At 40.7% G+C, this 15356-nt stretch overlaps 1 protein-coding gene across 3 annotated transcripts in view; it reads left to right on the top strand.

Annotated features, from left to right (window-relative positions):
• Positions 1-14768, top strand: part of LOC116040241 (paired box protein Pax-6-like) — a 32923-nt gene extending 18155 nt beyond the window's left edge. For 2 of the 3 annotated variants that reach the window (XM_031285538.2, XM_031285537.2), the window contains 8 exons: positions 1947-2162; positions 3504-3666; positions 9093-9245; positions 10073-10155; positions 10385-10535; positions 11789-11898; positions 13459-13600; positions 14522-14768. In XM_031285538.2, the coding sequence (XP_031141398.1) occupies positions 1947-2162; positions 3504-3666; positions 9093-9245; positions 10073-10155; positions 10385-10535; positions 11789-11898; positions 13459-13600; positions 14522-14607 (1104 nt within the window). In that variant the 3' untranslated portion in view covers positions 14608-14768. The remainder of the gene's footprint in view (positions 1-1946; positions 2163-3503; positions 3667-9092; positions 9246-10072; positions 10156-10384; positions 10536-11788; positions 11899-13458; positions 13601-14521) is intronic. The other variant, XM_036003539.1, reaches the window with a different exon arrangement.
• The last annotated feature ends 588 nt before the right edge of the window (positions 14769-15356 follow it).

Below are 15356 nucleotides of genomic sequence, written 5' to 3'. Positions count from 1 at the left end.
TGGGGTTAGGGTCAGGGTTAGGTGAGCGTCATGTGGCGACAACCGTTACATTTAGACACCAAAACAACTAGTTAAGATTAGGAAATATATAGTGGTTTGGGTCCAAACACCTGTCCCCTTAAGTAGTACTCCCAGGACACAAACATCTCTTTCCACGGAGAAAGTCTTGTGTTTTCTCCTTAACCTCTTCCGAGACACGAACTCTGCTCCCCCACTTTTAAGCCCTGTGTTTTAGGACGCAAACATCCACCTGACCTCTTCCCTAGGTGGATCTTCACAATCTTACTGTAAATAGCACCAGCCAATGTGGTGCATACAGTTATAAATATGTGGAAAACAATCGAATTACAGTGCATTACTTTTCGTAGCTATATGTGTAGTGTCAGTGACTCATGAGAGCAGCCTGGCTGGTTGTAGAACCCCCTTAATATGGATCACAGGTCACTCAGAAAACACACAGAAATGTTACAGTGGGTTAGAGGTGTGTGGGTTCAGCAACCCGCTGCACTTTGTATGGCACTGTACATCAAAACGACAGCATCAGTTATTTTTGGAAAATGCCTACATATGACCTACTGTAGGTTTAACTGGCAGGCTCTGGTGGTCGTGTGCAGGGTGTGATTTGTCAGGGGGGATGCGTGGGATTTCCTGCTTTCTGGTCTATATATCCCTGCCTCTGCTGAAATAATTTTTCTAAATGTATCCCCCCCTTAAAGCGATCAATGCTTCTTCACCAATGGACCATTATATACCTTAAAATACAAGTATTTTAAACTAAGTAACACGCTTCAATGTGAACAGTCTATAGTGCGATAGAAGGATAAAATCAGAGCAGCAGCTGCTGGTTGTATTTATCTGCTACAGAGTTAGAGGTAGTTGAGTTTAGCCAAAGTAAGCATCATGCGGCAATTACAGTTAAGTAGGAAAAAGAGCATGGTTTGGATTAATATAAGATAAGATAAAACTTTATTGTCTGTTCACACAGAAGATTTTCTTGCATCGTGTGCTCCAACAGTCAACAGGTAACTGTTTTATGTTGACACCAGGTTGTGCTATTTCATTTTGAGATTATTTTCCATTAAATATTGAAGTGCATTTTTTGTTTTGTTTTGTTTTGCATGGTCAAACCACCCCCCCCCACCCCCCACCCATGCTTTTTTCACAAATCACACCCTGACCATGTGAATTCATTCATAACAAACAAGGAACAGAGGAGGAAGTGGTGTGACGTCGATATAGAGCCAGCATGCCTTGTAGCAAGGAGGTCGAGGTGGATGATTGGGTCGACAAAGCATCTGACTTTGACATTGGAGACCACTGCACGTTTCCTGGTTCCAATGATCACCAAAGGGTTCTTTTAGAAGAGCACTCAACTGATTTAACATTACAACCCATATAGCATTGTCGGACTGGCAGTTTGAAAAATAAAACTATCAAAATAAATGCAGCAGAATCAGAGATAGTCTTTTTTATTCTACACATTCCTCTTCCTTAAACCTGGCATCGACCCACAGTGCAACCACACCACCAACAGTTCGTTAGGGGATTTGGGTGTGTTGTGCTAGTAGTGGCTAATGTAGCCTAAAGCAGAGATGAGGAGCGGGGTACAGAGGTTTCGTAAGCTCACTTCTTTCCAACTCCACACTCTCAGATATTTTTTTTTCAAATTTGTGGCTTTCAGCCCCAACTGACGGCGTCTCAAGTGACATCACTTGAGGCAGTTTATCAGATTTTGTACAACTTCCTTTGGAAAAACTAAAGGCTCTATGCAAGTTGTTCACATATGCGGTAGTACTCTCCAAACACCTGTAAACATATTTAGATGTGTTAAATTGATGGAGTTGCCCTTTAACCTTTGCCATGATTGGTCCTTAGATCATCTACCACACAGAAGCTTTTTTTTGCCCCATATTAATGTTTGTGATGTGTGCTGTTTTTGTGTCCAGGTGTCTAACGGCTGCGTGAGTAAGATCTTGGGCAGGTATTACGAGACCGGTTCCATCCGTCCTCGAGCCATAGGAGGGAGTAAACCCAGGGTGGCCACTCCAGAGGTGGTTGGAAAGATTGCTCAGTACAAGAGAGAGTGTCCGTCCATTTTCGCCTGGGAGATCAGAGACCGACTGCTGGCAGAGGGAGTCTGCACCAACGACAATATACCCAGTGTAAGACACTTCTGTTCTTCAGCCAAGTCATGTCAGCTAGAGGTTTGTGCAAGGCAAGCTAGCCAGAAGTCTAGACTACTCTTTAAAACCTTGTACATACAGTAATAGCTAATGTATTTGTTACTGTACACTGTTACAACAGGTTTGCAGGTGGGCTTGGTGCTAAGAGTTTGTGTGATGGGCCAGTGGCGGAAGAAGTATTCAGATCTTTTATTTAAGTAAAAGTACTAATACCACACTGTAAAAAAAAACTCTGTTACCAGTAAAAGTCCTGCATTGAAAATGTTACTTAAGTAACAGTCTGTAAGTATCATAAGGAAAATGTAGTTAAAGTATTAAAAGTAAAGAACTCTCCTCCCATTGTAGAAAGTGTAAAGGATCCAACCAGTTGTGTGTTTAATGGTCTGATCATCTCAGCTGGACTTGTAGCCGTTATATTATTGACTAGTTTACTTTAGAATAAAAAATCAGATTTTATAAACCACATGTGTTTTGTGTGCAGAAATCTTAATGTGTAAAGTAACTAGTAATTAAAGCTGTCAGATGAATGTAGTGGAGTAAAAAGTACAATATTTCTCTCTGAAATGTAGTGGAGTAGAAGTAGAAAGTGGCATGAAAAGAAAAGCCTCAAGTAAAGTACAAGTACTTCAACATTTGTACTTAAGTACAGTACTGGAGTAAAGGTACTTAGTTACATTCCAACACTGGAGAGGGCAGATGTGGCACAGCTGGAGTAGGCCGATACATTCTTAAAAAAGCTTATTTAAATTGCATATCAATAGCAAAAAAGTCAATACCAAACTACTTTGCACTAAATTCAAAACCAAGCAGTTAAGAAAATAAAGCGATACTTTAGAAGCGGTAATAAAAGATAAACAGAGTATCTGGCATATTGAAATTGTTCTGATAATATGCCTTATATACAATATATAAGCAACACTATAAATAGGGCTGTGTATAAAATCACCCCTAAAGCTTACAAAGCCTACACATGATGCACGGTAAAACCGCTCTGTGCTGGCCGTTCCATTGGGTTCCTATGGGAAGAGCGGGGCCACCTAGCTAGGCAGAAAGCTACCCTTGACATGAAAAGCAAGCTACTGTAATACATTGAATTACATTGATTATTGTAACAATGTGGCTTCTACAGATCTGACAGACCTCATTAAATCTCTCTAGTGTTTCTTTAAATGGACATGATGAGGAAGGGTGTGGGTTATTAATGCTTTGTTTTTAATTTTTTATTTGTTTGGTTCCTTAGTTTCTGTCCACCAATCCCTTACATATCCAACTAAATATTTGCTATCATGTAATTTTGTACCTTGTTGTGTTTCTCACCAGGTTTCATCAATAAATCGAGTGCTCAGGAACCTGGCCAACGATAAGCAGCCAATGGGCACAGTAGGAGCTGAAGGCATGTTTGACAAACTCAAGATGCTCAATGGACAAACCACCTGGGGAGGACGCTCAGGGTGGTATGCTGGGACGACACTCCCTGCCACTGGTAAGACACTCAATCCACTACTGCTACTTTACTACTACTACCATAGCCTATATCGACGACGTTTCATTTCCGGGATTGTTCAGGTGCCGCCCTCATTTTCGGCCGGGTGTCCGTCACCTTCCTCTTTCTTTGTGTTGGCGTTCTAACCTCCGGTGGATTTCTGAGGACTATGGTTAACTGCTCCTCAGATCTCTGCAGGGTAAATCCAGACAGCTAGCTAGACTATCTGCCCAATCTGAGTTTTCTTTCACATGACTATTTTGCAGCGGCTCTGTGCGGAGTTTAGCGCCGCCCATGACGGTTGTGATTGGGATAAAGAAATGCCATTAAACCAGAGCACGTTTTCCTCCCATCCCAGAAATCTGTGTGGAGTAGCCAGACCCTCCTTCAGCGCGCTTTGGAGGACGGTCTAGAAATGCGAGACTACGTGACAGTTTAGCAGATATAAGGCGACTGTGAGTCGGGTACAGGGCACCGTGAGGTACTGGTCATTTCAGTGGCCGTTGCAGTTGAGTTTGGGGTTAGGGTCAGGTGAGCGTCATGCGGCGACGACCGTTACGTTTAGACACCAAAACAACTAGTTAAGATTAGGAAATATATAGTGGTTTGGGTCAAAACATCAGTCCCCTTAAGTAGTACTCCCGGGACACAAACATCTGTTTCCATGGAGAAAGTCTTGTGTTTTCTCCTTAACCTCTTCCGAGACACGAACTCCGCTCCCCCACTTTTAAGCCCTGTGTTTTAGGACGCAAACATCCACCCGACCTCTTCCCTAGGTGGATCTTCACAATCTTAAACAATGCCAGCCATTTTTTCCTGCAGCTTGTTAAATGTGAAAATGTTCTGGGTTCTTCACTCCGTGACAGTAAACTAAATATCTTTGAGTTGTGGACAAAACGAGACATTTGAGGACGTCATCTTGGGCTTTGAAAAAAAAACATTTTCTGACATTTTATAGATCACACAACCGATCAATTATTAAATAAGAAAATAATCCACAGATTAATCAACGGTTTTCCCATTGTGCCATGCCTTTAATTAGTTTTTCAAAAAAATGGAGCAGCCACAGTAATTGCCCGCTTGCGAAATTGACTCAAAATTCACATTATACGGGACAGAGGACACATTGTATAGAGTTGACAGGAGCAGCTTCCTTTTCCTTTCCTTCAGTGTGTGTGTGGCTGAGGGCCCCATTTGCTGTATGGAGTAGGCTCATATGCTGCTGCTCCTCCTCCAGCACCCTGGGATTACAACAGGGAAACAAAGTCATGCTACACTGCCACGGCTGCTGCCTCCCCAGCAGTCTGTTTGTGCATCTGTGCATGTGTGCGTGTGTGTGTGTGTGTGTGTGTGTGTGTGTGTGTGTGTGTGTGTGTGTGTGTGTGCGTGTGTGTGTGTGTGTGTGTGTGTGTGTGTGTGCGCGTGTGCGTGTGTGTGTGCGTGTGCGTGTGCGTGTGTGTGTGCGTGTGTGTGTGTGCGTGTGCGTGTGTGTGTGTGTGTGTGTGTGTGTATGTGCGTGGGAGAGGGAGAAGGGGCGTCTGCTCTCATTTGCGTCTCTTTCTGCCTGACTGACTGTGACACTGAGCAATGGCTTCATTCTGTTTTGCAGTCTCTGTCTGCTGGGGATAATGAATAATTAGGCTAGCACCACAAATAACACGCAGGTCCACGGGGGAGCTGGAGTCAAGCTCCCGTCTGCTCGGGGATCACATGTTGGAGATCTCCACTCTGAAGTGCCCTGTACCTTCACTCATCTTTTCCCTCACACGTGTACTTCACATGTACTTCATGGATTTTCATGAATGTTACACATTGTGTTGTAGGGCTGGGACAATATGCTGTTGTCCCGATTCAATTCTTTCACGATACATGGGTGATTGGATTTGTATTTTCATTTATTGTGATTCTAGAAGTATTGCGATTCGATAGTATTGAGAATTGGGATTTTCTTTTCCCTCTTTAACAAAAACAAAAGTAGAATAATGCACTTCTAGAGACGATATATATTATGAGACATTTCAAAAAAATTATTGTTTTCTAAGAAGAATGACATCACATGTCAGTCTGACATGTATTTACTTTGTAAAAAAGAACATAACATGGATTTTCAGCATTTTCTGCTTTCGTTCTGTTTAGTTGGAAATGGATATGATGTAGTCGCCGTCGGCAATACCGTATAAACAGAAAATATTTAGGTGACTCATGGGTAAAAAAGAAAAATAGAAAATATTGATTCTAGGGAAAATTAACGATTTTAAAAATTGTCGCAAAAACAATCATGATGCATTTGATTTTATGTTATTTCCCCCCCCCATCCCTATTGTGTTGTCTACTCTGATCAAAGCCTGGGTTATAGTGACGTACTACAGCTATTGATTTAGGTTTTATTGCTGATATACTAAGCAGCTCTTACAGAGACAGTGTTTCACTCGGCATGGAATAGCTTATCTTAATATTGCACTTGTATGATTATGATATATTACACACATCTATAAATTGTAACATTTATTAAATCAGTCAAGCTTTAGCTTCTTTTTATGCAGGTTTAATATAGATTAGCAAAAAAATGCTAATGTTATTCGATCAAAGATAGTATGTGCTAAAAGTAACAAAGAAATAACTTTAAAATAAAATGCATAAAAAGATTATAAAAAAATAAACAGGATGAGTAAATTCTGAATACATAGTTAAAATAATAAAACTAAAACTTAAAAGGTCCAATCAGTCATTTTTGAACACGTTAAGTGAGGGGCCTGTAAGACCTTTAACCTGTAGAAAATAGGCATTTGTTTCTAAACTGATCAATTTGACTAAATCTGGCCAAGGTGATATCCCACAGACCCAACTCAGAGCTAATGAGATCATGCTAACGATCCAGGTAACATGCATGTGTTTGAACAGCCGGTTCTCATGAACCATTCGTTCAAAAAGCTACGAAAAGCTAAGCACTGTAATTCGTAAGCATTCCGTGTTTTTTTGCTGTATTCACTACATTGACGGCCGCTGTATAAGAATGGGAGGAAAGGAAGGAGGTCGGGGGGGATGGGTGGAAGTTTACACACAGGACATTCAAGCCAGAGAGCGGAGTTTGCTTCCCGAGGAAAACTAAAGTCTTTCACCCAGGAAATGCATGTTCTTTAGGATTGTTTTAATCCAAACCACGATCTTTTTCCTAATCTTAACTAATCGTTTTGCTGCCTAATCTTAACTTTCATCACTGCAAAATGCTCATATTTTGTGGACTTAATTTAACCGTAATGTCTGACGAAACGACCCGCAGCTGGCGGTGCTCTGTACCATGGCTCAAAGTCACCTATATTACCAACTACCGCTGATACTATGGAGGTCTGTAGCCTGGGTCACGAAGCTCTGTAGCGGCTTAAACAACTAGCAACTGTAGCGAGCTGGCATCATGTGACCACCTGGCGTCAAGTGACCAACCGGCGGTCCCCTAATTTTGTAGGATATCAAACATTTTAGTTGAGAATACATTTTCGTATGATATCATACGGACCCGTTCATGAGAATGCATTGGTTTGAATCACAGACCAAAGATTTAGGCAGCCTCAATACTCACAGCTACAGAGCAGCATGCGTATATATAGTCCTGTATCTTTAAAGAAGCAATTATGATGAGATTGGATTATGCAGTTAAATGCCCCAATGTTTTATCAAAAGCCCCAAATCTTTTAAGCTGACTTTGTTGTATTTCAGTTGCTGGACCCGGGCTGCGTTTTAATGGTAGCGTGAATATATTGGTGATATATGAAATTAGACAACCTAAGGAATCTAGTGGTACCAACCTTGTCACGCTAGTCATCTATGTCTTTCTGCTTTTAATCCTAAAAGTAAAATCACAGTTTTCTGCTCATTTAGTTTTAATTTAGTTCTAATATGTTTGATATCAGTGTGGCAGGTAATGAGAGCATTTAAAATTATAGGACCGTGCTTCTGCAAAATAGTCTCAGGAAGGAACTTGTTTTGGTGGAACATGTGTACGTTCAAAAGTAGTTTTAGTCGTGCAACAGAAAACTCAGATTGGACAGATAGTCTAGCTAGCTGTCTGGATTTACCCTGCAGAGATCTGAGGAGCAGTTAACCATAGTCCTCACAAATCCACCAGAGGTTAGAACGCCAACACAAAGAAAGAGGAAGGGGACAGACATCCGGTGGAATTTGAACATTCCTGGAAAATGAAATGTCATCGATAGACTAGGTGAAACAAATTATACAATTGTGTATCATCTGTGTAGAGTGATATTAGACTAATGCTGACTTTTTCCCAGAGATATATATCTGTGACACAAAATCACCTGAACTGACAAAAAAAATGTTGGTGGGATGGGTGCAGAATATGAGAGAGGGAGAGTGGGTTAGGTGGAGACTCATGGGAAATGCAGGTAGTGAAATAGTTCATGTGCGGTCCTGCTCCAGAAATTCTGCTAGGTAGCTTCAATTAATGAAGCTTTTTCAGTGCTATGGTTGGTCCAATAGCTAGACTGGAATCTTTCTAATGGTAGTATTCAGATTTTCTATCATGTTACGCGGGCTCGGGCCGGGCTCGGGCCGGGCTCGGGCTTGCGCTCCTGGTTGCGCAGTAAACGAGCGGTCAGGTGAAGCGTTTGGATTGGCGTGTAAATGGATGCTGAGGAGGTGAAACAGAGGCTGGCTTCTGGAGGACTTATTTTATTTCTTTGTTCCAACTTCCAACTGGCCGATAGCCTCCGTTAGTCATGAATAAATTATGTTAAAAAAATGTATAAATTACTCATTCTTGACGGAAAACAGCTGTGTGCGTGCGGCGCAGTCTCTTTTTTCTTTCTCTCCCTTTTCCGCCGAGAGGTGCGTGTGCCCGCTTGCGGTGTGAAGAGCTATTTTCCGACATGCGCTCTAATCACTGCTGATAGACGGCCTTTTGTACAGTCGGGCTGTAAACGGGTTCGGGCTTTTAAAAATCTGTCAATCAAAATGTACTGGTCGGGCTCGGGCCGAATTCTGTCGGGCTCGGGCCTTGTCGGGCCGAACTTTTAAGGCCCGATTACAGCTCTAATTCAGATGATGTGGCTGGTCAAAATACTTCTACTCGAAATACCTTATTTAAGGACAGTTTTAAAGGTAATGGTATTTTTGTAAGCATTTTCATGTTTTTTTTTACTTTTTTTGATTAAGATTTAGATTTATCACATATAAAACATGAAATATGACACACTATTGTAAATCAAACACCTTATAATAATTATTTTGGATATTTTAGTTTACATTTTTCTAAAAAATACTTATTTTATAAAATTCAGCTTTCATCTTGATTATCTGTCTTTTACTCGTAATATATTGTCATGTAGTTGATCGTTCTTCACTATAAGATGTAAAAACCTATTTGAGCCCAACCCCAATTTCTTCCTTCTTTCCTTCCTTTCCTTGTACAGAGTGTCCACAGGCCGAGGGAGGGGAGAACGCCATATCAGTTAGTTCTAACGGTGAAGACTCAGATGAGACTCAGATGAGGCTTCAGCTGAAGAGAAAACTGCAGAGAAACAGAACGTCTTTCACACAGGACCAGATAGAAGCACTGGAGAAAGGTAATATGAGGTCAAATGGTTTGGTGATCAGTGGTGGAAGAAATAATCAGATCTTTTACTGTGTAAAGTGCAAATAAAACACTGTAAAAATACTCTGTTACAAGTAAAATCCCTTTATTGTAAATGTTACTTAATTAAAAGTATGTAACTATCACCAGGAAAATGGAAATAAAAGTACTCAATGCAGAAAAATCCTCCCATTTTAGAAACTGGAAACAATCCAAACAATTGTGTGTTTAATTGTCTAATCATCTCAGCTGGACTTGTAGGCCGTTATATCGTTGGGTAGTTTAATTTATAATAAAATGTTGTGTGTTTTGTGTGCAAAAATCTTAATTTGAAAAGTAACTAGTAACTAAAGCTGTCAGATGAATGTAGTGGAGTAAAAAGTACAATATTTCTCTCTGAAATGTAGCGGAGTAGAAGTAGAAAGTGGCATGAAAAGAAAAGACTCAAGTAAAGTACCTCAAGTTTGTACTTAAGTACAGAACTTGAGTAAATGTACTTAGTTACATTCCACCACTGGCGAAGATGACCATGTGTGGAAAAGAAATTTTCTACCCATTGTAATTACTGAGGTTTCTGTCTGCTGTTTTTATCATAATACAAGTTGTGCAGTTGTCCAGACAGAAAGTTCATAAAAATACTGAATGTGAGTGATTCAGTGAAATATCTGTTGAACGTTGTAGCACAGCCCTCCACAACATCACAGAGGATGTTGGAAAGCATTGCTTTACTATTATTCCGTTACTTTAAATTGTCTGTCCTGATGTAAATCAATTGGAACTGATGTTACTATGTAATGACACAATGTGTCTTTGTTTCAGAGTTTGAAAGGACTCACTATCCAGATGTGTTTGCCCGAGAACGCCTGGCCAACAAAATAGATCTTCCAGAGGCAAGAATACAGGTAGGCTCTATTCTATTATGTCTGTGTGTGTGTGTGTGTGTGTGTGTGTGTGTGTGTGTGTCTGTGTGTGTGTACATGCGTGCGTTCCTGCGTGCGTGCATGCATGCGTGTATGGATCTCATTAAATAACATAAATGAGTACAGTTTACATATGAACATGTTAGTGTTGTTTTAAGATAGAATTGAAACCCAAATATTATAACAACCTATTTTTTTCTGGATTTTGCAGGTTTGGTTTTCCAACAGACGAGCAAAGTGGAGAAGAGAGGAGAAGCTGAGAAATCAACGTCGTCAGGTGTCCAACTCCTCCAACCACATTCCCATCAGCAGCAGCTTCAACACCAGTGTTTACCAGCCTATACCACAACCTACTACACCAGGTACTGTTGACGACGTGTACTACAAGTACATACTACATATTTGGTTGTCACTTTTTATGAGCATAATAACTCATGAATATAGTTTTTTTGTTAGTCCACTAAAACATTATTTTTTAGTATGTGTCAACAGGCCTTTTTCACTGAAACTTGTGTCAGCTGGTTAAAAAACATTTGTACTCGGAAGTCGGACAACATCGCAGTACCCCGAGCTCAAAATCCAACATGGATCACATGCCCCGTACATCAACAGTTATAAAAGCTGTAGTAACGTATAGTTATTAGCACTTCTGTGTTATTTGTGTCTCACTAAATCAGTTGTACATACAGTCAGGGTTCAAAATTAGCACCATTTACCAGCCAAATGCTGGTAAAATATACAAGTGGCTGGTAGATTTGCTTCAGCCACCAGCCAAAAAAAACAATGGTAATCTATTAAAGTGGCTGGTAAAATTTGAACATTCACCAGCCATTTGGCTGGTGGATGAAAAAGTTAATTTTGAACCCTGCATACAGTCCTGTCCAACATCTATATGTGGACATGTTTTAATGCTGTTTGTATGCACAAAATACAGCGTAATCCATTATTATCAACTGGTATTGCTAACAATGGCTAACCTGGCTAGAGCTAACCCCACAATGACAAATCTGACTTGCAAATGGAACGCATTCATCTCAGGTGTGACATCATTCCCAGCTCCGGCTTCGGAGTTCCGGGGTAAATGGAACGCACTATTAGCTTAGCACAGCACCATTTAAATCACATGACACTGGCTAAGCCATCCCTCCCCAGCTTGGCCATCTTGTCCAAATCTTAACACTTCTGGTTCCAAAATACCAAGATTGTAATGGCCAGTGGTCAATGGGTGACATTGATGCTACGTTGATTCTTTTGGGGTCAGATTCATAATCTCATTCTCTGATCAGACGTATTCTGATAAAAATTTTATCTTATTTAGACAACGTTCTCATACAGCAATTTAGACAACATTATTTAGCATTTGAGAACTTGAGACGCATATTCCGAATGCGCTGTATACAAGTCCAAAGATGTGGACAGAATGTCTTGATCGGAATATCCAAACAGAATAAGCTGTTTACATGACCTCTATCAAATTATGAATATTGTCATATTCGGAATAATAGTGGAATATTAGTGTACATGTGATATAGGTAATGTACCAGCTTGTATGTTAAGTTATATGCCTGGGATACTGTACAAATCTCTTTGTTCTCTCTTCCTTATCTCTCTCTAGTGTCCTTCTCATCAGGATCCATGTTGGGAAGGTCAGATCCAGTTCTGTCCAACAGCTACAGCCTACCAGCCATGCCCAGCTTCAGTATGGCTGCCAGCCTGCCTATGCAAGTAAGATTATCGCTAAGACAGCACAGTCCACAATTAATCAAGCTCTGGAACACCTCAAATTAGATATATAGCATCTTCATGTGTCTTTTAGAAGTTGCACAGGACATCTACTGATTAAACACATTCTCATGAACGTGTTCGTATGAAAATGTCTGCACAACAATTTGTATGATATCATATGAAATTGAAAAACGGTTGTGGCTATGTTTAGCTGGTTGTTACAGTTAAGTTTACCAGACAAAAGGTGACTGTGAGGCGGGTACCGGTCACCGGGACAGCGGCCAGACAGTTAAGTTTAGCCGTAAGTTTAGGCACCAAAACGAGTACTTAAGATTAGAAAAAAGTTTGTGGTTTCTGTTAAAACACCAGTCCCCTTTAGTAGTAACCTGACTGCGCCAGATGGATTGCTTGGCATTTGCTTGGCATATCCATCTGGGAACTTTCCGTTGGAGAACTTTTGGGAAGGGGCGAAAATACTGGTTAGCTGATTGGATAAACCATCTGTCTATCACCACCTATGTTGGTGATAGACGGGCCAAATCAACCAATCAGATCAACGATATATCAAACTCTTGCCGAAACCAGTCGGGAGAAGAGCAAAAACATCTTCTCCTCTGAGAAAAGCCTCCAGTGTCGTTTTTTGCTCTTCTTTCAATGAAGGAATACTTTCTAATTCGGATAAAACTTGCGCAATAGCTACGCTCATCTCATCCGTGGAAGCCGCCACGTTGTTTAGACTGAACAGTCGCTTCTCGTTGCGTCACACCTAAACCCGCCTCAAAACCAACGCTGATTGGTCGGTCGTTTGGCGAACGGCTCCACATTTTCTCTGTCTCAAGATGCCAGACTGCTCTGCGAGTGGAAAACTGGAGCTCGCGAGATCAGGACGGTCTCACGAGGCTACTTTAGTAGTACTCCTGGGACACAAACACCTGTTTCCTGGGTGAACGTCTTGTGTTTTCCCCTTCTTCCGGGATACGAACTCTGCTCCATTGAAAGCCCTGTGTTTTAGGACCCACTCATCCACCCCGACCTACATGGATCTTTGTGGTCTTATACAGGGCAGTCAATGTGGTGCTGACAGTAATACACACGCGAAATACATACGAATTACAATGCATTACTTTTCGTAGCTATATGTACAAATGGTTCATGAGAGCAGCCTGACTCTGAAATCGATTGTGGCCAACTTTCCAGAGTTGTAAAGTCCTTCCTCATAGTGTTATGGTGTCTGATAAGCTTTGAAACATATTGATTTACAATGTATTGCAAACAAGACTCCCTGGATCGTATTTCATCTTCTCACCTGTACCTGTAGCCACTGTTCCACACCAAAGCCACACCATGCATGTTTTTAATGCTGGGCTATTTTTGGTCTGAGCACCCACTTTATGGATCTAGACATCTACATGTAATCTCCTGTACCTAAGTGTTATGAGACGCATGTGCGCCAACAGTTTTGTTGTCATTACTTAGAATTCCTCATGGGGGAGACAGAAACTACACACTATAGCTTTAAATTCTGTTGTTTTAATGGGTAATATTCATTTATGTTTCCAGGCATCCAGTCAGAGCTCTTACTCCTGCATGCTGCCCACCAGCACCAGTGTAAATGGGAGAAGTTATGAGACATATACTCCTCCACACATGCAGCCACACATCAACAGCCAGTCAATGACGTCCTCTGCAACGTCGTCAACGGGTAGGAAGTTACTAACTGGCTACTGTTTGACTCTCTCCATGTCCTCCCCTCTGCCTGTGCTGCAGGATGCATGTTGATACCTAGTTAAATGAGACAGGACAGAAATTAATACGGATGATCAATGATGTATGCTTTAAAAACATCTTGTGTCTAAGTATATTTACCCTAGTGTAAGAATGATGTTCCTTTGAAGAATAGTTGAAATCAAACGTATTCATCATAGGGCTAATTAAGTCGAAATTTGGACGAAACATTGAGAACATTAAAGGTTAGTAAGTTAAACTCTAAACAGCTGTTATTTCTGAACTGTCACTTCGAGTGATTCAGTTTTTAAGAGAGCAGCAAACCTTCAGTGACTGGATCATCAAATGCAAATGACTAAACAAAATGAAGAATTAGAGGCGATCCCACTTGAGCTGTACAACAACAATGAATTTGACAGTACAAGATGTACAAATATTGTACATTTTGCATCTTTTTATACACGTTTCCCCAATATTTGTTCATCATGTTTGGTATTTTTTTTTGAAACTTTGGAATCTCCACTAGTTTTTGGATTTGCTTATCTGTACCATATTAGTTTGGAGAGATGGAAGGTCCAGCAGAGCTTGTCAGATTAAAATAAAAAAAATAAAAATAAAAAAAGTGAGATTATCTGTTGATTGTTGGTTTGATTGCAACCAATATTCAGTCCTCAATTACCTATACAGTCGTCTCTTAGCTCTTTCCATACATCTGCACAGTTTATTTCAAATGCCTTGTGTGGACTGGAAAGACTTCTGTTAAGTATGGAAAGACTTTCATTCACACTTTATTTGCATCGGTGCTGCTTTTAAAATTGGCTTCAGTCTTAACACACTGTTAAACTTTGTTGTGCCACGGCTGTCAACTCTAATGACCTGTTTGTTCTCCTATTACCAGGTCTGATTTCCCCTGGTGTCTCAGTTCCAGTCCAAGTTCCAGGAAATGAAGCAGACATGTCACAGTACTGGCCACGCCTGCACTGATTCACTTCCCACAGCAATTATTCTTGGCTGCAGTGATCACCAGCAGTGACTGCTGCAACAGGAAAATACGGGACATCAAAGCATGACCTATCGCTACTTTACACCTTGAATGTGAAAAAAAAAAAAAAAAAAAACTGTCAATGACTGAAACAGACTGCAAATGAATATGAATATGAAGGAATTACTCTCATTAATAATGAGAAAACGTTCAAACCAAATTCTGGAGACAAGCAGGACAGAAGTTTGACTACTCTTCCAATTTGAAGGGTTTTAATATCACTACAAACCAGAACAGGTTCAGCTACAACTGGATCGAAGGTCTTGGGGATCTCTGTCTCAACATCACGTCCAGCTGCCATTGAAAGTCTGGTTGGCAATGACACTTCGGCACAAGCCCAGAAAGAAAAGCTCTAGCCTGAGCTGCACTCAGGAAGGTGGCCCATCCTTTGGCAACACTAAACTCCAGACAGGAATAAACTGATCACTGTCCATTTGGACATTCTGTGGGAAGACATATTACCTCCACTTTCAGTTCCTAATTTATATGATGTTGGTGTATTTGTAGCAAAACAAATGTTGACTGAAACATAAAGGGAAGAATGAAACTTGAAATGAACTTGTCTGTTCCAGCCTGGAATGTGTATAGAATTTCAGAATGTGGATTCTGGTGATAAGTGTTTGGTATTGTAAAAACCCTGACCTGGATGTGATATCTAACTGGCATGGACTCTAATTTTGAACTGAAAAAC

The sequence above is a fragment of the Sander lucioperca genome, chromosome 7 (assembly GCF_008315115.2).
Source record: "Sander lucioperca isolate FBNREF2018 chromosome 7, SLUC_FBN_1.2, whole genome shotgun sequence".
Classification (NCBI taxonomy): domain Eukaryota; kingdom Metazoa; phylum Chordata; class Actinopteri; order Perciformes; family Percidae; genus Sander; species Sander lucioperca.
Note: the sequence above shows the minus strand (reverse complement) of the source record. Positions and strands in the feature narration are given on the sequence as shown.